This window comes from Lissotriton helveticus, chromosome 9 (assembly GCF_964261635.1).
Source record: "Lissotriton helveticus chromosome 9, aLisHel1.1, whole genome shotgun sequence".
NCBI classification, from domain to species: domain Eukaryota; kingdom Metazoa; phylum Chordata; class Amphibia; order Caudata; family Salamandridae; genus Lissotriton; species Lissotriton helveticus.
This window is the reverse complement of record NC_136070.1, coordinates 529,991,700-530,015,161: the sequence shown is the minus strand read 5'-3', so window position 1 is coordinate 530,015,161 and position 23,462 is coordinate 529,991,700. Positions and strand designations below refer to the sequence as shown.

The window sequence follows — 23,462 nt, the reverse complement described above, 5'->3', positions numbered from 1 at the left end:
TGTTCTATAGGAAAGACCTATAGAAAAGGAGATCACTTAGGAGTGTGAAGAAGACAAGGAATAGCACAAGAGAACATAAATGGTAAATGGCCCACAAGGTAAATTTCTCAGAATAAACAATTCACAAAAGTATAAGTTTTGATTGAGGAGCTCTGTAGTTTTGTTGGTTTGCCCTACAGTATGGTTGGGGTGTGTGAGTACCTTATACACTAGGATACATCTGCAGAGCAGTTAAAATCGAGATCTGTACTTAAATATGTCTATACGATAGCTTAGGTGGAGGAGAGGACAACTTGTTGGGCAGCGGATATCTAATGACTGATGCGGTATAACAAATAACATTGATTCAGTAGACAAACTTGGAGAATAAATAATTCTACAGCATAACTTTTGTGAATGGATGATGCATTAGGTCCTAAAAATTAATTGCTTCGTAAGTCGATGGTGTGTATCAGCCTCTTACAATTGTATGTGAACCATTTTATTTCAGGAGAAAAGCAATCCAACTACTGTGTTCAACTGGGATACCTTGGTAATGACCACACTTATTCTGTTCCATGGTTCAATCGAAACAGTTAGTACAACTTTGAGGTTTGGATTTCTACATCTAATGAAAAACCCCAAGATTCAAGGTAAACACAAAAACTAATAATGTTATCTAATGGCCTAATTTCAAAATTAGATGCAGATATGGTAGATGGGGGACACGCTTGTGCAGGTAGCAGAATGGAAAATCAATGCCTAGAAAACGAATTAAAAAAAGGCTGTGAGACCAAAAGTGGAAGGGTTTAGTCAGAGCATACATTTGCTAAAAGGAGTGAAATGAGTTGAGGTATTCGAGAGACTATTGTGTGACATCATTTTAGGTAACCTGTTTTTATCAATTTTGTTCCAAGAAGTAACATTCATTTCACTATGGTTTTGGCCAGGTTTACTGAAAAGATGCAAACTTCAGCAAGGTTTTCTTGGATTTTTTTAAAGAATTGGCCATTCTTGATGGTCACAAACTCAGTCATTTTTGACTTCTGATTCCACTTGGCAACACGCAAGAACTACCCCAAAAGTTCTTCTGGGGGATATAAAATTCCAGGGCAAGATCAGTTTGCCCCCAGAGTATGTCCACTGATCTATTCCTGCCAAAAGTAGCTTTTGCTGCAGAGGCCATGGCCAGCCTGCCAAATCTAGGAAGGAACTGGTTGGGAGAAAAAAATTCTGTTGGCAAGTTTAACATCACGTGGATCGTTTTTTTAAGGCGAACTCCAAAAGTGCAGCTGAATGTTCAGTATAAAATACTTTGAATTGCCCATGGACTCAGAGTATTCACCCAGCACTTGCTGAATACTTGTGGGCTTTTTCTGTCGGTGACCACCATGGTTAACATGGCAGTCTCGTACAGGAAACAAACTAGAGGGAATGACAACGGAGGAGCTGCCCTAAAAACAGAGGGTCCGCGATGCCATTACCCCCAGGTCCCATATGTCCTCCTCCCATTCATTACAAAGTAGAGATAACCATCTCCCCGCAGAAAAAAAGAGCAGAGGAATGCTGGGACCCTAAAACCCGCCCCTCCCACTGGGAGTGCATAATCAGCACTTACCCAGCAATCCGCCTGTTCTTTTTTTCTGTCTGTCGACATAATTGGGACGAGTTACTGGTGCTGCTCCTGCCGGGCTTGAGTGGCGTTTCTTCTTCCTCTCCCCAACCGGCTGCCTGGCTGTGCGGGTGGGGAGTCTGCTGGTCTGCCTCCCAACCTGCCGGGCTTGCTGGGAGGCTCGGGTGCTCCCAACTGACTCTTGGTTGCCGGCTGACCATTTGTAGCTGGTGCGCCGGCCTCCCGGTTCCTTCTGAGTTGCAGGGCGCGTCTTCCTGTGGCCTGGCCGGGTGGACGACGCGCTTGATTGCTAGTTCCCCTGCTTTCTCGTGATGGGATGTTTCTCTCTGGCAGGAGGCTTGGGCTGGCTGGTGGTGAAGGGGAGGGTCAGACATCCTGTGGTTCTGGGTTATTTGTTGCACACAAGATGTTCCCGTCTGCAGTGTTCTGACTCATCGTGCTTTTGGCCTTGGGGTTCCAGACCCCCTTGCGTCTGGTTGGCTGTGGGTTGGTCTTTGCTGCCCCTGGTGGGCTTGGGACCTGGGCTGGTTGCTCTTCCTGTCCGGGTAGAGGTGCTGTTGGTCCGCCTTGCGCTGGCTGGGGGGGTTTGGGGTCTTGTTTGTGTCTCTCGCCCCCCCCCCCCGGGTGAGTGCTGCATTGCGGTTGCCCTGTTTGTGCTACTAGCATTGCTGCTTGGGGGTAGTTTTCGGTGTTGCCGAGCCATGGGTGTCAGGGCTCATGCCCCTAATGTGTTGGCTGGGTTGTCCTTCTCTAGTGCTGTGTCCTGGCCGGTTGGTGCCTGGTCTCCTCTCTTCTGTGCGGTTCTCCCAGTTTGGGGGTCCGCCTGGGTGCCTGGTGCTGTTGCTGTGACTTGTGCCTGTTTTTCACGTTGTTTGGGGGAGAGGTTGTGGTCTCATGGCTGGACTCACGACTTTGGTGCTGGGACACCAATGTTCGAGCCTCGGGGTCGTATCCACGTCCTGTGGTTCTGGGTCTGCTGTGGTTGCTCGGAGGGGGGTCGCCCCTGCTTTGGTGTTGGCGCTGGTTCGGCTCTGTGCATGGTTGGCTCAGCATTTCTTCCTCTGCTGTCACTCGGTGCCCTCAGTGTTGCGCGGTTGGTGGCCTCCTGTGGCCCTGCGTCCATGCTTGTGTACTCTGTGGGTGTCCTATCATGGCGTCTTGGTGGGTTTTGGCCCCCATTGCTGCATTGCTTGCCTGTGAGTGGTGGCTGCTGGTTCCTTTCTGTGCTGGGCCTGCTGTGCTTTGTGCTGCTCTCTTGTTTGTGCTGTTGGGGTGGTTGCATCCTCCCTCGCCTGCTCCCTTGCAGGCACTCCTGGGCCTTCTCTGGTCTGTGGCTGTTCTTGGGTTTCGTTCACCCCTGGTGGGGTGCCTGCATTTTCTTGCTTGGCTCTGCTGGGTTTTCTTTGTCAGATGTTGGGCTCCCGGTTTTTTGATCTTCCCCCATTGCCCCGGTGCTCCTTCTTTATTGGCCCCTCTTGTGGCTGGCAGCCTTTCTGCTCTGTTTGCCCCTGGTTGCTGGGCTGCATCTGGCCTTTTCATGCCTGTGTGATGACCCTGGGGTTGTGTGCTTCTTGGGCGTTTCCCTGTTTGTGCTTTGTCTGCCTGGGTCTTCTGCTCTGTGGCACGGTCCTGCGGCAATTGGGTCCCCACCCCCTCCGTTGTCTGGTTTTCGTTCCTCCTGCGTTGGGCTGCTGTGGGTGTTCTTTATTTCCACTTTGTGTGTTGATAGTCAAGGAGTTGCATCCGGTCACTCCTGGTCTGCCGGCTTGCGGCTGGTTCTACTTGGCCTCCAGATCTGCCTCCTTGGTTTCACTGACTACTGTGGATTCTGTGCCGGCTCTGGGGTGTGTTTTGCCTGGTGTCCCCGGTCCGTTTTTCCTGGTGTCGGTGTCCTGGCTTGTGTGCTCGCCGCCTGTTGGTTGGCTGGTGCCTCTGCTGTTGGGTCCCGAGGTTTGGGGTGTTCCTGCTGTTGTAGCCTTGTGGTTTGGTCTGGGCCTTTCTTTGCCTGTCCGCCCGCTCCGGTCTTCCTTGCGTGCCCTCGGGGTCTGGCTCCCGGTGTGTGTGTCTGTCAGTCAGTGGGCCCCCCCCTCCCCTGTCGGAGTGTGGTCCCATGGTGTTGTCTTGCCGCTATGGGGATCTGCCTACCTTGCTGCTGGTTGTTTGGGGTCTGGGCTGGGGTTCGGGCGAGGTCGTGTGCCTCTGTCTTCCCTGCTCCCTCCAGTTCCCGGTCTGTTGTCTCACTGCCAGTGGCTCTGTTTTTCTTAGGTTGTTGCCTCTGTTTTGTTTTGTCTGGCCTGCTGCATGGTCCAGCGGTTCTGTCCCGGGGGTCTCTGTCGGCCTCCCTGTCTGCGTGGGCTTCTTCCTGGTGCGGGTTGGGCCGCCGGGTACTTCTGCCTGGGCAGCTTGCTTGTTTCTTTTTTGCACTCTGTTGCACTGGTTGTGGCTGGATCTTGTCCTCTGCCCTGGGGTCTTTCCCCTGCTTCTGCCCGCCCTTGGTGCGTGCTGGGCCGTGGAGTTTGTGTGCCTGTGTGGTCTGTTTGGCTTCCGCCCTGGCTTCTGTTGCCTCTCTGGCTTGTCTGGTTTTGGGGGTTTGTTTGCCAACCCCTTGGGGTTGGGGGTTTTGAGGTTGTGGTTGTTGGCCCTGTCCCACCCCTTCCGAGCCTGTGTGGGTTCCGGGTTGTTGGTCCCGGGTCTTTGCTGGCCTGTCTGTTGTTTGGTCGGCTGTCTGCCTAGTCTCTTTGGGGGAGTTTCTCGTTAGCTTGTTCTGCTGCCATTTCCGACGGGCCCTAATACAATTTGCGGTCTTGTTCCTTGTGGGGCGTTTGGCCTCTGGGGGTTCTGGTCTCTGGCTCTTCCCCTGTCCTTTTCGGTTTGGTTGGGGTCTGGTTGTCTGGTCCTCCTGGTTGGTCTTTTGTTCTTTCGGAGGCTGGTGTCTGTTTGGTTCCCGGACCTGCTCCCTTCTGACTCTGTGGGCTTTGTGGGGTGGCATTCCTTTGGCTGTGTTCCTGTTTCCCCAGCTTTTTTGGGTGTGCCTTGGCCTTTGCTGACTCTTGGCCTGTTCCTGGGCTCTCGCTGTGACTCCGCCTCCCGGGCTGGGTGCTTGGTGGTTGTCATATGGAGGCTCTGGTGGTTGGTGCTAGCCATTCTTTCTTGGGGCCTGGTCCTCCTCTGTGGGGTTTCGAGGGCTTTGTCCTCTGGGCTCTCGGGTGGCCGGGTTGTTCTAGTTGGAGGGGGGCTGGTGCGTGGCCGGTGCTTCCCTCCTTCCTTGTTTGGTCTGGGTGGTCCTGCCCTTGGGTGGTCCTTTGTGTTTGTGCCTGCACCCTGTTGGCTGGCCCTGGCCTCTTTCTTTTTTGCTTTCTCCAGTGTGGCTGGCCAGTGGTGTTGGGGTTTGTCCTGTGGTTTGCCCTTTCGCCCTTCTTGCCTGGTTGCATCGGGGGCTGTGGGGCCTTCCTTTCTTCCTTTTGTCTTTTTGGAGCTGCTTGGGTGTCCGTTTGTGTCTGTGCTGCTGCCGGGTCCTGAGTCCCTCCCTGGTAGTGCTGGGCTTGTCGGCCTTTTTCCGGTGGGCTTCCTTGGACATCTCCTTTTGGGGCTTCGTCTTCTCTGGTCCGCTGCGGTCCAGGGAGTTGGTTGCTTTGGCACCTGTTTCCCTTCTGGGGCTTTGCCTTTGGGGTCTCTTTGGGGTGCCTCCTTTCCGGCTTCCTTTCTGGCCTGGTCACCTTTTTGGCATGCTCTCCTCCGTTTGGCGGGTTAGGGTTTCCTATTGGTTGGCCTGGGTGCTCTGTTTCCAGTTTCTCTGGTTGGCAGCCTCCTTGCTGTTGTTGTCGACTTCTGTTTTCCTTGGTCCCAGTTTCCGGTCCATGGTTGTGTCCCTGTTGGTCTGTTCTGGCTTGCTGGCTGGTTGGGCTGCTGGGGGGTCTTCTTTGTGTGACCTCCTCGCTGTCCTTTAGTGGTGGGCGGCCTCTGTTGTTTTTGTTGTTTGGTGTTTTTTCCCCCTTCCTTGTTTGCTCAGGGGGGGAGGGGCGGGGGGGGGGGGCTCCGGGTGTATAATGGCTACCCTCAGTGGGTTGCCCTCTTCCTTGGCTTGGTCGTCTCCTGTTTGTTTTGGTGGGTGCAACCCTGCTTTGGTGGGCTGTTTTCCTATCTGGATGCTCTGCCTGTTGTTTTCTGCTGTTCTCCCTTTTGCTTCCCTTGGGTTGCTGCCTTATGGTGTGGTTTCTTCGGTGTGCTTGAGTGTTTGGAAGGCCAGGTTTTCTGCTTTGTTATTCTCCCCTTTGTAACGAATGGGACGAGGACATAAGGGACCTGGGGATAACGCTCTATTACTTACCGGTAATCTTCATTATTTCGGGTACGGTTGTCCCATTGATATGCCCCGCCCTCCCTCCCAGACGGCCGGCTTTTCTGTGGGGGCTTGGTTGTTCAGGTGGAATGCTGGGTAAGTGCTGATTATGAACTCCTAGCAGGGTCCAAGCATTCCTCTGGTCTTTTCGGTCAGGAGATGTTTATCCCCACTTTTTAACCGGTTGCGCGCTCGCGTCGGCCACTACCTCCCTGGTGCTGCGCACGACCAATGGCCTCGAAAGCCACGCCCACTACGTCGAATGCCCGCACTGTGGCGGAATGTTCGCCCCGGTAAACGGGTTAATGAATGGGACGAGGATAACGGGACCCGGAGTAATGAAGATTACCGGTAAGTTACAGAGCATTTTCACTGGAGTCATGCCAATGCTGTGTTTTTTATGATAACGGAGACTGCAGTGGCTGCACAAAAAGGACATTCTTTGTCCCAAAAGGGTGGGTGGATGGGCATTTAAGACTTATTTGGTAGGTGAAATGTTACTTGCCAACTCTACATGGCCATAGGTCTCCTCATGGTATTTTGTGTAAAACAAATGGCCTAGATTTGGCATATATTTGAGCACACATTGTTGGATACCTATCTAATGGTAAAATATTTTATTTTTTACTTTGTCTTTGATACAAGTATTTATCAGCCTGGTGAGAAAACGTTGCAGGATGTGTCCTGAAAGATTTGCATGGCTTAATAAAAGCGCCTGCAAAAGAGGGTGACTTTATGCGGTCAGTACAGGGTAAATTGTCACTGAAAGTTGTAGTACTTGTTCTTTGTTAGTTTTATCTTTGCATATTTCCTGGAGTTCTCTCTTGCACATGGGGATATGTCACAGAGATGTATAAAACCAGTGCACCAAATATAGATCACAGAAATGAGTCTGTTAAAACTAAGTTAAAATTGACAAATGTTACATCAAACAAATGGAATCTATTGTTCAAACATTATATGTTAGCACGAACTAATGTAGGTTGTAAGTTTGCAAAAAATAAATTGGTAACTTAAAATTCCAAACATTAAAAAACATTAAGATTTTTAACTTAGGTAAATGACATGTCAGGCTAGCGCTTCATGACCTATGTGACTTAAGGCAGATAGGTGGTCCATGTAAAAAGTACATCTGATAGAGAAGTCTAGCCACAGATTCCATACCTTAGAATTATCCCCAGGCACCAGACTGGATCCGGACGTTTTTCTACAGCAGTACCTCCGCATATCGGTATACAGCGTACGGTGACTCAGTGACAACGTTTTGAGTCCATAGAAGTCCTCCCCTGTTGAGCTGGCATTCATTTCTTATTTTATGCACTTCCAGGTGGATCCAGAGAGTGGAACCTCTGGCCTTTTTGACCTACACAATTAAACAATGTGATTTTTCCATAGACCTTCGAGGTCTACGATATCGACCCTGCACCCTCATCCTCTTTGCACATGGTATCTAGGAATGCACCCTGACTCCAATCGGTGTGGCTCATGTCTTCAACTTTAGTCATCGCTTTTGCTGCAGCACCACATGACGCTGTTGGCGACACGGTAGTCCATGGCTCCTCGTTGGTTGGGGTCCTCTTCTTCCTCTGAGGACCACTTGAGGCCCCCCCTCCCACAGTCCTTCGTCCTTAAGGTCACCTGGTAAGCCACGCTGTTGGCAGTTGGTGCTGTGGCCTTACCGAACTTTACTGCATGTACGTGGTGTCCCTGACTCGCCCCCTCATCCTCCAATTTGAAAGTTGGAGTGAGAATCTGGGCTGCGTCTTCCAGTGTTTCCCAGCTCTTGGGCAACTCTGCCTCAGATGAGGGAATACTATCGCTCCCTCCATACCATTTTTGGCTCTCAATCTCCCTCTGGTGCGCTTCCGGCCCCGGGAAGGTTAGTGGGGCCTCAACTGACTCTAAACTGGCGTGACCACCCTTGGTGTGCTGTCCGTGTGGAACCTGCCCCAGCAGGTATTTTCTTTCTGCATTGTACCCAGTCAATGGCAGGTTCTGGTCCCTAGTTGTTCTCTGGGATGCGTCTTAATTTCTGACCCTATTGGTGTCTACTCTGGTTGATACGCAGTCTTCTTTGCTTTCTACCTAGATTCTGATTGTTTTATTTTCATGGCATAGTGCGGATGCACTGTGCCTTGTTCCCTGTCTGACAGGGTACCACCTAGTCTTTGTTCCTTACAGGCGCTCCTCAATATGTTTCTGATGCTGTTGTACTCCTTATAGGAGACGCCACATGCCGTGCTTGGTGCACTGGTGCAAATCGGCAGATGGTGCACTGGGGTCCTTCTTGCCTCCCCATACCCCTGTTTATTTAGTGTTTTTAGCACTGGCCAGGGGGTTCTTCCCTTCCACTTTGTTGAGGCCCTTATTTCCTAGGAGATGCAATGAAAAGGGCATGGTTCTTGGCCTATGGTTCTTTGTCTGGTATCGCCCTGAGTGGTGATGCTTCTTTATCTCTTCAGGCATTAGCACTTGTAGAAGCACATGGAAGACCCCTGTTCCAAGGTTGTAATAATGCATCCATTGGTTGCAGTAATGGATCTAGGGCTCTATTACATATGCAGCGCTCTTTCCCTGTTTGCGCCATGGCGCACCTTTAAATAGGTGTGCTGTGCGCAAACAGGGAAAGTGTGTCGTATTAATATAGATGCGATGCCCCCAGGGCAGCCACAAATTCCTGCTGCCCTGGGGGCAGCGCATTCAAGTGAAATGTGGAGCAGCTGCTTCAGAGTCACCCCATGTTTCACAGTGCAGGCGGCAACCCACCTGCACTTTAAATAAAGGAAAAAGATCCTCTTGTAGGCGGGTGCAGTGAGTGACTGCACCTGCCAGCAAGGGGATGTCTGGGGGGTTCATGGGAACCCTGTTTCTCCCCTCCAGAGGGCTGCCTTAAGAAGGCGCACTGAAAGCGCGTCACCGTTTTGTGGTGCGCTCTCAATGCGCATCCTAAAGGCATGGTTGCCTTTGTATCATTGTTCATAATATGGCACAGGCACGGAGGCAAAGTGATTCCATTTGCGTGGAGCAACGCCCCCTTGCAAATGAATGAACACCCTGTAATGATACCTCTGGTGCTACATATGCGCTAGTGCTATATGTATTACAGAAGGGGTAGCACAAGCATACGCGGCTCCTTCTCTAATGCCAAAGTGCCCTGGAGGTGCACATGCCCATTGCGCCCCCAAGGCAGCCGTTGTAATATGGCCCCTGGTCTCCAGCTTGAAAACGGGTATAACTGATCTGGATGTGAATAGGCGTCTTTAGTTAGAATATTCCACCTCAATGATAGACAATACAGTGCCACATTGAACGCATGAATTGGATGAGGCTTCTATTGGAATTCTATAACGCATATTAGCAAGCCCATTATCGCCGTTTTAGAGGAGGTTTCCTGCCGCTAAAACAGCGATAATTTTAACGAGGTTCTTGCTAATATGCCCCATATTTCCCATTGATAGTGTTGCTTGCTCCGTGACGAAGCCCAGCAGTAAGGGAACAGAGACACCGTGGCCCTAGCGATGCAAATGTCCTTTCTGAAGAGAAGAAAGTTGCATCAGGGAAATTTGAAACACAAATTCGGTTCTTTAAGAATTGGGGGGCATATTAGCAAGAACCTCGTTAAAATTATCGACGTTTTAGCGGCAGGAAACTGCAGCTAAAACGGCAATAATGGGCTTGCTAATATGTGTTATAGAATTCCAATAGAAACCCAGGTTAGATGTCCTGCACATCTAACCTGGACTTACATTGGAATTCTATAACACATATTAGCAAGCCCAATATCGCCGTTTTAGCGGCAGTTTCCTGCCGCTAAAACAGCGATAATTTTAACGAGGTTCTTGCTAATATGCCCCAAAGTTTCTAATCACACAATACTAATCAAACGTTCCAGAATGACAACTACTGCATAAGAAATTTATATTTTACAATAGAGGCGATGGTTATTAAAAAATAAAGTTAAAAGAAACATGAAGAAATACAAAAATATCTGCCATGAGCAACAAGAAATAGGATGGGCCAAAAGAGGGCTTCATAAAATACGATAGGAAATTGAACTCTGTTAAATCATTGTGTAGTTCTTTCCTAGGTTTTCCTATGACTTGTACTTACTTTATTGTAAAAATGTCTATTTGTCATCATGTAGTTCTTTCCTAGATGTTCTTAGGAGGTATCGCTCTTTAACTGTTAATATTTCTATTTGTCATCATCTCTTTATAAAATGTTTTCTGGCTGTTATGAGAAAATTAGAAAATAGAATTCTCCGGTCTTGACTCAAAATGAATTTACAATATAACATATTTAGCCTAACTGGAGCCTATCTACAATGGAGGAGAATGCTAGAGTGGAAGACCCTAAAATGGCATTGTAAGATTTCCTTGTAATATAGAGAGCTTTGCAATTTTCCTCAGGGATTCTATGGTCTGATTCCATAGTCTGTGGGATAGGCAAGAAAATGCCTGTTGTGTATTGTTGGTTTCCTTTGTTTTTGGGGCCTCCTGTGTCACCCTTGCTTTCCCTCTTCATACTATCTGTTTCCCTGTGGTGTGGACTTTTTCCTGCCGGTAGTAAGGGAGCCTTAAGTGTGCCACCTTGTGTATTATACTAGCGTCATTGAAGTCGGTTCATGCTTCTAGCAGTAGCCAGTGCGTTGCTTCAGGATCAGAGCGATGTGATCTGATTTCCTTGCGTTTGCTACCAACCGTGCTGCAGCATGTATGTGCATTTAAGGGGTGAGTGCCACTCTCACCCTTTGTGTGCTGATGACGTTCTGCTGGTGGAGCTGGGTTCTAAATGATGTTGACTGGCATGTGCTCATCCTGTAATGGAGGGCACATCCATGCTCAGCTGCCACTGCCCACATTACCCTCAAATGTAGAATAGTGGTGGGTCTGATGGAGGAATAGGGGATCATATTGAACAGAGTCCTGGGTCTATATCACTGCACACACTAACTTTTTTTAGTTGAAAAAGGAACTTTATTGATATAATATGAAAAATATCAATAAACTGCAGCAATAGGAAATACAATCTTAACTGTATAATCTATTAATTTAATATGGGAAGGGAGGGGAAGAGAAAAAGAGGAGAAATATAGGAAGGGAGGGGAATGGAAAAAGAGGGGAACACACAAACTTTTTAACTAGAGTAAGCGCATGGAGTAGAGGTTGCGGTTCCTTGTTTCCAGAATACATTATCCAGATTTCATGCACTAGGTCATAGAGTTACAGAGTAAACAGTACAGATTCTTGTGAAACAGACCTACATAATGAAGAATGAGTTCACGATAAACCCCTGAGCACTTACTGTCCCCTGCTGGCCTGGTTGTTGCTCCCTTCTGCAGTGCTTGTCACCTCCAAGCTTGGCTACAGTTGATGGCCCTTCTGCTGTGGATGCAGTGGTTGCTCTTTATTCCTTTATGTTATGCAGCTCATGTGCACAGGACTTCCCAACTCTACCGCCAAATGTAATACTTCTTAGTCTTGATGGAGGACATGTTGAACCTCCAGCCTGGGGTGGTTCTTTACTGCCTTTATATTGATTTATTAGGCTTATTGAGCGCGACAGCTACCCAAAAACGGTTTCCCGACGCTAAAAAGATACTGAACCAGAAAGGCAGGAAAAAAAAGTCACAGGAGGAAAACCAGAACAGGTCACTGGTTGAACAGCCAGGTCTTAATGGCTTTGCCGAAATAGGTGTAACGGGTTTCCAGACGGAGGGATTGCGGAAGGGAGTTCCAAAGCTTAGGGCCTAGGAGAGAAAAGGATCTTCCTCCCATCCTCGCACGGTGTGTTTTAGGGATACAAAAAAGGCCTTGAGTGGCAGATCTCAGGCATCGGGCAGGCGTGTAGGTATGCACGAGGGTTTGAAGGTATCTGGGTGCATTTCCCCATTTTATTCTATGCATAAGGCTGAGAGTTTTAAATTTGACCCTGTTGTCGATTCTTAGCCAGTGGAGTGCTTTTAGGTGACTGGACATGCGATCTCTCCTGTTGCATTTACATAGCAGTCTGGCTGCAGCATTTTGTACCAGTTGGAGGCGTCTCATGACTGCCTGAGATGCCCCTAGGTAAAGGACATTGCCATAGTCTAAACGGGAGGTAATTAGTGCGTTGATCACCGTCTTTTGTGTGTCGTCCGGGAGCATCCATATGATTTTTCTGAGCCATCTCAGGATTGTGAAGCAGGTAGCTGTGAGATTGTTGACCTGGGGCTCCATAGTTAGGCCGTTGTCAATGGTAATGCCAAGATTACGGACTTGTTGCGATGGAGTTGGTAGGGGGCCCATTTCGGATGGCCAATGTCTAGAATGCCAGAGGTTTTGATTGGGACCTACTATCAAAACCTATGTTTTGCTGCCATTTAGTTTAAGCATGTTCTTGCTCATCCAGGTAGATATGTTCCTGAGGCCTGTCTGTAGGAGCGAAGGGAAATCGTGGTTATTGTTTGAGAGGGAGAATATGATTTGAGAATCGTCAGCGTATGTAAACATGTTAAGATCAGCTGCTTCAGCGATCTGGGCGAGCGGGGATACATAAAGGTTAAAAAGCAGGGGGCTTAACACTGATCCTTGTGGCACTCCATGTGGGGAGAAATGGACATTAGATGCCGCAGTACTGGAGGATATTTGAAATGTTCTGAGAGTCAGGAAAGAAGCAATCCAATCTAGTGCCTTTCCTTTTATGCCCATGTTGGAGAGTGAGGCGAGCAGTATGTTGTGGGAGATGGTGTCGAACGCTGCGCTGCGGTCGAGTAGAATCAGTGTAGCTGATTCCCCCCTTGTCGACCAGTAGGTGGAGATTTTCCACAACTTCGAGTAGTGTAGTCTCCGTCGAGAATCCGGAGCGAAAACCCGATTGGGAAGGGTGCAGGATGACGTTTGCCTCCGCGAACCTTGCGAGGTGTTCATGGACATGCTTCTCCAAGATTTTGGAGAGAACAGGCAGGAGGGATATTGGACGGAAGTTTGCTAGGATTTTAGGGTCAGCCGATGGTTTCTTAAGAAGGGGTGAAACCATGGCATGTTTCCAGGTTGGCGGGACCTTAGCCGTGGAGAGGGATACATTTAAGGTTTGTATATAGGTATAAAGAGGACAATTGTATTTTCAGGACCTAGTTGAAACTTTGAATTGCCCTTTAAAGCGGTGCGACAACAAGGAGGGGATGCCAGTGCTGATAAGTTTTTTTGGTACTGATTTTCACCAAAGTACAGACATCAGTTCAATACCTGGGTTTATTGCTAATGAATAGCTGTTTATTCACAAAGATTTCAACATCGCACAAATTTTCTATGTCAAAACATTTTTGTAGATTGTAATCATCACAAACAAATACTTTGGACACAAAACAATAAAAATGTAATAGCAACCAACTCAACGCTCTACAAGCATATCACATTCACACCACTCACACTCAAGCAATAGTAAAATACATAGGGTCAACCAGAAATTGTAAGGAATAATGAAAACAAGAAGTACACCACTATTGATTTTGCATTTAGAAGTTGGGAAAAACATATATTAGACACTCAATGGGTGTATTGTCGCCAAACCAGGTGGCGTAACATTCAGGCACCAGGGTGGCAAAGGTTGACCTTAAAGGGTCTACGCGTTTCGAATCCTCACTACTCACGGGATTCTCATCAGCACCTAAGCACGCTCCAATAGTGGAGCAGACAGAAATTTATCTTGATGTAAAAGCCGACTGGTCTTCAATGGGGGAAGTCTTTGACAACAGTGCGAGGCCGGCCGGGGTAACCCGGAACGGTGTCGTGCTTCAAACACGGAAATGGATTGAATGGGTAGGCACTCAGCGGCGTCAGGGCTGGTAATCTGCGCGTCGATTCTCGGTGACGAGGCGCGTCTGGTTCTCGGGGTGAACACTCAGTCAATAGTCATCAGGCGATGTTCGGACTTGCTGATTAGAGCCAACCCCATTTCTGTTAGCAAAACTTTAAAGCGGTGCAGCAAAGCTGATGCACACTTACACTACTTCCTAGCTTACCTATGGGAATAACTTGCTTTATTGGCCTGCCTTCTTTTGGACTTTCTTCTGTGCAGGACAGCCTTTGGTTTGCAGTCTGACCCTGCTTGTTTAAAGCTTGTTGTAGCAGTGGGTTATTTGTTTTGCTCCTAAAAATGACCAGCAAATGTTGCATCACTTCTCGATTCATGCTTCTGCTTGCAAAATCGCTGCCCTTTTCTGTCTTCCCCTACTCATACTTCTTTCCACAGACTGACTTAGTCGTCACTCATCCATCCACAAACTCACTAACAATGTATCCATTCATGTACCAACTCAACCATTTATCTATCAATGCTCTGACTCACATAATCATCCATCCCTGCACTCAGCCACTTATACACTCGTTCATCCATGCACTCCTTTACCGAGCATTCATCCAATCATCCCTCTTTAGCTGATTCACCAGACCACATTACCACACACACTAATTTGCGAATTGCTTATTAAGCAAAAGCCAAACCTATTGAATTGGTCAATGCTTGTTTAAAAACTTCATATCTGTCTATAAGCATATGTTATGTAAAGGTAGCCATTACTGTCTTTAAAAGAAGCATTTTGTTGCAGACTCAGTAATTGTGTATGTAGTTTATATTATTACAGTGTGGGTAGTCAATTGCATTTAGGCCCAGAATGATCAAACTTTAATGCAATGTAGCAAGACACCTTGCTGCGCTGTGTGAAAGGGAGCGAGAGAAGGAATGAGCCATACTTAACAATATATGGTGCATTCCTGTTCTCATCTTGCATTGGCACACAATGTGCTTCCTTGCGTCAATACATGCACCCTTGTGCCATGGTGCAAATATTCCTATTTTGTAGGCAGGATTGTTTTTGTGCAGGCAGAGACACCTTTCTGCACAATAACAATTCTCTGAGGCATTGCCTTCTTTCTATATGTGCTGCCGAATGCAGCACACATAGAAAGAGGAAACAATGAGGGGGAAAACCCTATTTTTCCTCCTTACGCCTCCCTGGGAAAGGCGTAGCATTTTCATGCATTCCCAGAACTACCACTCATGGTAAAATTGGGAATGTGCCAAAATCTATTGGTGAATGAGTAGGAATACCCAGATTCCACAAATGGAATGCCTCCTTGATGCAGAGTAACAGAAGGCTGCCTTGCGTTACTGCACATTTACCAAGTCACACTGGGCCACTTGCGTGGCTTGGTAATGTCATTCTATTTTTTGCATACCCTTGCGCTTCCTTTCTCGGAACAAGGTGAACGCAAACCATGATAAATATGCCCCTTAGGTTTTTGTGCTTTATATCAATGTGGTCCTCAACGTGATGCTCTGGTCTAGTAGTGACTATTGCAATGTATGAACTTGGTGATTGAGAGGGCATCACTTATCTTTTATAGATTCTATTGTTTTTCTTCTGCAAGTCACTGACACTCCTGTGGTGTGGTGGGCCCTGGGCCCACATGCTAGTAGAATCACAACACAGACACCACAGTTATAGTTGGCTAACTGGTCCAGGGCACGCGCGCCCAGCCCCTTTTGTTAACAGGGTCACCTGACTGGTGACGCATGTGATGGGTGTAGTGTTGGTGTGAGTGTACAAACAAGCAGAACACTAGAACGTGTCCCGCAGGACACTACAACTTCTTGTCTCCTCATTTCACCGACCCCTTTCTTGTCAACAAGATATGTAGGCCTATCTACACGCCACTAAAGGCTTGCCACTCTGCATACTATGCTATGATTATTTTGTGCTCAGCTAAGTAACCATTTTCTGTCCAGAAAAGGTGCAGGCGGAGATAGATTGTGTAATTGGTCGTAACCAAAGCCCGTCGCTTGAACACAAGAAGCAGATGCCTTACACAAAGGCAGTGATCCATGAAATCCAGAGATACGGTGACGTCATCCCTCTTGCCATCACACACGCTGCGACAGTGGACGTAGAGATCGGAGGATACAAGTTCCCGAAGGTATAGTAGAAGTGCCAGGGTATTGCGTTTATAGGGACACTTAGGGGCTTATTTATGAGCCCTTGCATCACATCTACATGGATGCGTCACTATGTAAACCCCTGCACCACATTATACCTGCGCCAGGTATAATGTATGCAGGGTGGGCATTCTGACGCAAGTAAGCCTCGTAGAAGTGACGCAGTGAAATCTATGAGATTTCACCGCGCCACTTCTAGGGCGCAAATGGGTCAATATCCTATGCCTGCTTCACGTAAGACTAAGACTGACGCAGGCACATTGAAATGGGACTTGCCCATGTTAAATGACTCATTGCTGAAGTTGCGTCACTTTTGTGACACACTCCAGCAATGCCTCATTTTTGCGCCTACAGATACGTCAGAAATACTGATGTATCTGTAACAGCATGTCGCAAGAAGGGCGCAATGAAAGTGACGCATCGTTGTATTCACGCAGCGATGCGTCACTTTAAAAAATGAGGCCCTGAATGCATACTGTGCCTTAATCGACCGCCACCATAGCACTTTTTGTTTTGCGAAATCATGATCAATCGCATTCCAAGGCTGACACCAGTAAAGAAGCTAGCAGTAAATTCATGGAAAACGTCATCCTCGAACTACATTGTCATTGTTACAATTACATGGAACCGTTTTATTTTTATAGAATTATGTATTTTAGCATTGGTTTGTTTGTTTTAACAAAATCTTTTGGAGGGATGTCTTTTCTTGAAAAAGGCTATTTTTATTCTGTTTCAAGCTTGTTTCTACTCTTGCTTGTGAAGCAGCAGTGTACTGATCTTTTGCCAGATCAACTGTCATACTAACTGGAAGGCAGCAGAGGGAGCAGTCCCACAAGATTTCTGTTAGCTCCTGCAGTCACACAAAATGTAAAGGTAACCATTTGCTGACACAAATCTGCTATAAATGTAGTGTTCCTTTTCCTTGCATTAAACAGAATAGACCCTTTACATCTTTTGTGTTTGATCCCAGGGCCAACAACTCTGAAAAGAAATTGAAGTAAAATATATTAGCTCACAGTGTGCCAAACTGTTAACTGCAGGAGGATACATCTACAGCAGAGAGAAAAGTTACTAAGAGAAAGGGGCATATTATCAAGCCCAACATCGCCGCTTTGGCGGCCATTTTCGGCTGAAATGCGGCAATATATTTTTCTCCATATCATCAATGCGCTGCTAACATGCATTAGCACACGTTAGCAGCAGTTTTACTAATGCCTTGCCTTGCATCACTAATTAGATGCAAAGTAAGTGTTCCTTCACAAAACAACAGCAAAATAGTCGCAAAGATTACATCGCGCTATTAACAAGACAGACCCAGACACACGAGAAAAATAGCTGCGCTAACCGCGGGGATCGCAGGAATCTAACGTCAGGTAAAATCCTGACTGAGCTATCTTTTTAATGGGAGGGAGATTGACAAATTAAGCCCACACTCCCGTATTTTCAAGCTTTTCATTAGGGCTGTGAAATCATCGCTTGTTTTCACAGGCTAATGATGTTTCTCACCGTCAATCGCTGGTTTGAACATCGCTTGTTAGCACAGCATTGCTAATACGCCGCTAACACGGCGATGTAATTCAGCGATAGATGGCGATAGACAAAAATGCGCTAGGAGCGCTTTGCTATCATTATCGCAATTACTTGATAATATGGTCCAAAGTTTTTTAAAATCCACTCCATATCAAAGGCAATGTGTCTGCCTGTCTCCTAAAGTTGCGACTTTCGTGCCTGTTTGACCATAAATTGTTCCATTGTTCTATTGCTAGTGCCATTTTTTTAAAATAAACATTTAACAACTATTGCTTTATTGTTTAATATTCAACAAATCACTGATGACATTAATACTCATTGCACTGTACTTTCGATTAAACTAGGTTTTCATTTAAATGCCCCTTTCATTTTCGATTTGAATGCATTTCCATCAAAATGTTTCCACTCATTTTCCATGAATTTGTCTTCTCCAATATGCTTTTTATGTTTTCGTTTTTCTATGAATTTACCTACTACTGTTAGCAGTTGCTAAAGCCACACTTGGCTTTGCCAAAACCATTTGTCTTTTTAGTGTGATAGTGTCAGTGACTGAAGGTCATATGACAGAGAGAGGTTAATTGATATCAATACAATAATAGAATACTGGCTTAGAGATGCATGTCTGTTACTTGGGGCACCCTTAACCGACAGTGGAGCCCACCTGCCCCGAATACGCTGAGGAAAACAGCAAGCAAGTGCAAATTTGCTTAGGCCCTGTTCTGCATTTCCAGTTGTGGTTTTGCGAAAACAAACTCCTAAAGTCAAAGTTTGTTTGAACCTGACATGCAGGGAGTTTTCTGGTTGTAAAGTATTATCATTGATTGATTGCACTGCTAGCACAAATCCTGTGGGGGCTTCACTTCCGTTTGGGGTGGGGAATCTTTAGCGTGGCTGATGAACCGCCATTTTATGATGCTTCAGCCACCCACTTTGTCAAACACTAAAAGGTGGGGTTGTCTGATTATTAACCTGACTAAGAAAAAGAAGGTGGTAAATAAATAATTAATTACCGGTACTATTGTTGAATACATTAATAATAACAGATAGCTCAATAAATAAGAGGCAGGATCCGATGTATCTGAGTCTAACAGGCTTTAATCAGGCACAAGGGAAGGGACAGGATCGGAACAGCCTGAAATAGAATGGCACAGAAGGCAGCTGCAACGTCTCATTAACAGTACAAGGTATATATAGTAAAACATCACAATCACATTACATACAGTAGGCGTAACAAGTGACAAGCATAAGATAAGAACACATGGGCGTGAAAAGAAGGCGTGCACAGGGCGTGCACGTAGACATGTGATGAGAACGTCACAGAAGTGTCATAAAGTGGGTGGAAACATGGAGGGGGCTACCTGAGCAGCTGGAACCTTTAACCTAGTGGTGCGCGCAAACGGGCTATGACGTGTTACCGGGGAGAACTGGGGGCGATGACTTCTGCACTAGAAGAGGAGACTAAAGTCTGCGGTGTCAGGACGACATGTACCTATAGCATACCTGGTATCTGGTGTTTGGAGTACATGTTGATAGAATCTAAAAGTTATCAGGGTAAAGGCTACTTGACACTAAGGCTGGTGCATGCATATATTCTACATGTATTGCGTGTGCTATGAATCTTCCATGAAGATTAATACAGTAATTCTCTTGCATGGAGACAGAAAGACTAGACTATAGCTGAAGCTGTTTATGTGGTTCGCTAGCTTAGGAATGTGAAGACGGAGAGCTGAACTGATAACTAGAGGCATAACATATTCTTGGCAGACAGGCAGGCAGAGCCAGGCCGGGCACCGCGCTGCGCGGCAGGAAGTAAGTGAAGGGTCAGGGATGCAGGTGGGGGCTGCTTCGCTCCTCGGAGTGGGTTCAGGAGACTGGAGCTTGAATCTGGTGTCCGGGCCCTTTCAGGCCTAGAAACGGGGACAATTCAATGAATTAACGTGCACACTATAAAACGTGGCAACATAGGCCTAATACTCGTTGCTTTCACGAGAACTGGAAACTGGCATACTAGAGTTGGACACAACTATAATTGCGTCTTTAATCGATCATAGGGGGATATATGCATATCGATCATGCACATATAACATGGGATGGGGAACACGTAGGCACATATGACAAGGCAAATTTCAATTTTCCTCATTCCCTCCTTGTGCCCTACGTTTCCATCAGGAAACATCAATATTCATGATACCATCTATCTGTTCATATAGCATCATTTGCTCGTCTTGAATTTTCTTGGAACGGGACTTAGGACTAGGAATACAAGAGGTAGCACACAAGCCGCAAATCGCAGGGCCACATTGTAAACAGAGACAGCAACTGAATATGATCATTACTGCTATACCTAGGAATGACAATACTTTCCATCCCCAGGCAGATATTATACTCCAGAGCCAACCGGACCATGTCCAGGTGCCTGGATTCTGGTGTAACTGATGGGCAATTTTATGAAGTCTGGTTATAGCTGAATAAACAGACGGTGCGTTATTAGGAATGAAAATGCAGCAACTAGATCCGATGACTCTACAAGCTCCTCCCCTATCGGCCAGTATGACGTCAAGGACGAGACGATTTTGGAGCACGACAAATCTCATAGCAGATTGTTCTTCAGTTAAGTTACCTAAAGCGGAAGTAGTCTCATTCACTACTGCTTCAAGGGTTCTGGTTAGCCTACGTATTAACTTACTATTCTGGACAGGACCTATGAAGAAAAAGAAACCTTTATTGAAATCCTGATACTGTCCTAAGGCAGTTTCAGTTTGATCGACAATTGGGGACTCAGTCTCCCTTCTATGTCTAACGTGTACTAGATGTGTGTTTCTGTGATAATCGGATGGGGCTAGGAAAACTGGTGGCAGTAGGAAGGCAATGTAACATGTTCCATCCCAATCGAGGGGCAGACGTACATATGCGGTCTGACCACATACGAAATACGAATGACGTGAGGCTTTGAAAATAGATTTCCCACTGTCACTATACTCGACCACAGTGGTACAATCACTATGTCCCACATGTGCGGAACCATTCTTTCTGACACATAATTCGCCTTTCACGGGTAGAACTGAAATAGCAGGCATTTCTGGAGTAGTCTCGGACTGAACATTCAAAACCATGAAATTCGAGGAATAATTACCTAGATCATATACTTCATTTTCTAGATCTAACCCTGTTCTATGGGAAAGACCTTCCTTGTCTGGGAAACATGTTCTATTCAGAAGAGACATATCATTTGAGGATGACGTTAACGTGGACCATGCTCCACACGACCCATTATGTGAAAACGGATAGGGAAAGAGTGGCAGAACTCCCTTCGGTGTCTGGAAAGGGGGGAGTCGACCACACACCCAACAATTAGTGGCATTGCTGGTCTGATGTGAATAGTGTAACATTCGAATAAACGTATTATTGCGCATGGCAAGACGATAGGATAACTCGTGAGGAGGCAGGTCACTAAAAGTGTGCTCTACTGTAACATTAGAAAACATATGTACATGTGAATTAACAGGAAAACATAAATGTAAGGCATAACTTATGCAGGTAACCATAAGACTCAGAAATATCATGAAAAATAGAGTAACAACGCATCTACTTCGAACATTCTTACAGTAACGTATTCTCTTAGAGTTTTGACTAACTCTCTCATTGTGTGGGTCTATCTCATACATGTCAGGAACCTGTCTAACCGTTTCACCCGAGAGGGACTTAGACAATTAAACTGGCTGACTTACTAGACCTTAACTTTTCTTTATACTCCTGCTGCGGAGTTTTCTCTAACAGGGGAAGTTTAGATTCAGTGTCTGGGCAGTCCTTGGGAACGGGGCAGTCCTTGAAAAAAGTTTTTGGTCTGAGTCCATGGAATCACTTTACATGACTGGAGTGCAACCACCCCTTCCTGCCTTCAACCTTGATGGCAGTCCTCGTTGTTAGCAATACGAGTCTTGGCTCCTTCCAGCGGGGCTCCAGCGGACTTGAACGATCAAAATTCCTCACGAGGACCAGGTCGCCTGGTATGACCTCATGCGGTTTCACTTGAGTGTTGTCTGGAAAAGCAGCGGCAACCTGTGAACGACAAGAGAGTAGTGCAGACATCAAGGAAGCCAGGTAATCTGTCAGCATATTACTGTCAACATCTGTAATTGTACGTGGTCTAGGTGTACCCCACATGTTTGGGGGACGACCGAACACTACCTCATAAGGGGACAGACCTGAACGGGAGTGAGCGACCATTCTCATATAGAAAAGGGCGACTGGCAGTGCTATTATCCAATCTACGCCTTTCTCTGCGCATACTTTGGCAATGCGGATTTTCAGAGTTTGATTATGTCTCTCTACGAGACCGGCTGCTTCAGGATGTCGTACACAATGGAACTTCCACTGGTACCCTAACAGAAGAGATACTTGTTTCATGAGTTCGGATGAGAATGGCTGGCCGTTATCTGAATACACGACCCTAGGTAAACCATAGCGGGGGAAAAACTCACGAACCAACTGCCTGGCAGTGGTCGCAGCAGTGTAATCTGGAACTGGATATGCTTCTGTCCACCTGGACAAAGCGCATACAACTACGAGGATATACTTGAAACCTCGACATCGCTCCATCTGAATATAATCCATCTGGAGGACTTCAAAAGGGTGGTCAGGAAGATGGAATCCACCTTGTTCCACCGGGACACCTTTACCTGGATTGAACTGACAACAGATCATGCAGGTACGCACTTTCTGCTTGGCTGCTGCTCGTAAATGCTTGTTGAACCAGAGATTCTGAATACTGTCTAACCTGGCCTTTTCTCCTAAGTGTGCTGGACTATGTGCAGTGTTAATAATGACTTGAACCATAGAGTCGGGGAGAAACCATGTGGCTTTTCCCTTCGTCAACCATCCTTGATCTGTCTGGACCCCTCCTTGTTCGGACCATTTCTTGATTTCCTCGAGAGTAGCATGTAACTGTATATCTAGTACGTCTTGTATAGGGTCCTTAACTGTCATACAAGTAGTCTGATCTGGAATGTCTGTCTGTGTCGTGGTAACTGGAATGTCTGGAGTCTGAGCTGTAAGCTTGGCTGTTCGATCTGCTAGATCGTTACCCTGGGAAATGATGTCAGTGACTTTCGTATGTGCCTTGCACTTCATGATAGCGATAGCTGTCGGTAAATGTATTGCATCTAACAGAGCTTGAATGAGGGGGCCATGCTGAATCTTGGTTCCATGAGAAGTCATAAAACCTCTTTCTTGCCAGAGCACTCCAAAGTCGTGTACGACTCCGAATGCATAACGTGAATCTGTGTATATGTTTACTTTCAGGTTCTTAGATCGTATGCAGGCTTGAGTCAGAGCAACGAGCTCTGCTGCTTGAGCAGACAGGGTGTCAATACGATGTGTTTCTATAACTTCAGTGTCAGTAGTCACTGCATACGCGGCTACTAGTTCTCCTGTACTTGTTCTCATACATGAACCATCCACATAAAGTGTCAGGTCGGGGTCAGGTAATGCAATGTCTGTCAAGTCTTGTCGTGGCTTTGTCATGGTGTTAACAACTTCCACACAGTCATGTGTGGCAGGATTTGAGGTAACTGACGGTAACAGTGTAGCGGGATTTAAAATGTTGCAGCGTCTGATTTCTATGTGTGGCTGGAACAGTGTCAGTTCATAACCTGTTAAACGTGCAATTGTCAAGTGCTGAGTCTGTGTTCGGTTTAAAAGAACTTCCACAGAGTGTGGAACTTGTACTGTCAGGGAGTGTCCTAGCACTATGGAATCACTTTGTCTGATAGCTAGAGCTGTGGCTGCAACTGACTTGAGGCACGCAGGCAGAGCCTGGGCCACTGGATCTAATGTGCTAGAGAAATAAGCACAGGGCTTGTATTGTCCTGCTTGATCTTGTGTGAGAACAGATAATGCAGTACCATCACGTTCAGTGACAAAAAGTGTAAAAGGCTTACTGTAGTTCGGTGTTGCTAGAACAGGTGCTTGGCATAAAGCTTTCTTTAACTCATTGAAAACAAGTGT

General features: G+C 46.7%; 1 protein-coding gene across 1 annotated transcript in view; it reads left to right on the top strand.

Annotated features, from left to right (window-relative positions):
• The window catches only part of LOC144782820 (cytochrome P450 2F2-like), a 280,070-nt gene that overhangs the window by 210,156 nt on the left and 46,452 nt on the right, over positions 1–23,462 (top strand). The window contains exons 7-8 of the mRNA XM_078662098.1: positions 491–632; positions 15,720–15,907. Coding sequence (XP_078518224.1) covers positions 491–632; positions 15,720–15,907 — 330 coding nt within the window. The remainder of the gene's footprint in view (positions 1–490; positions 633–15,719; positions 15,908–23,462) is intronic.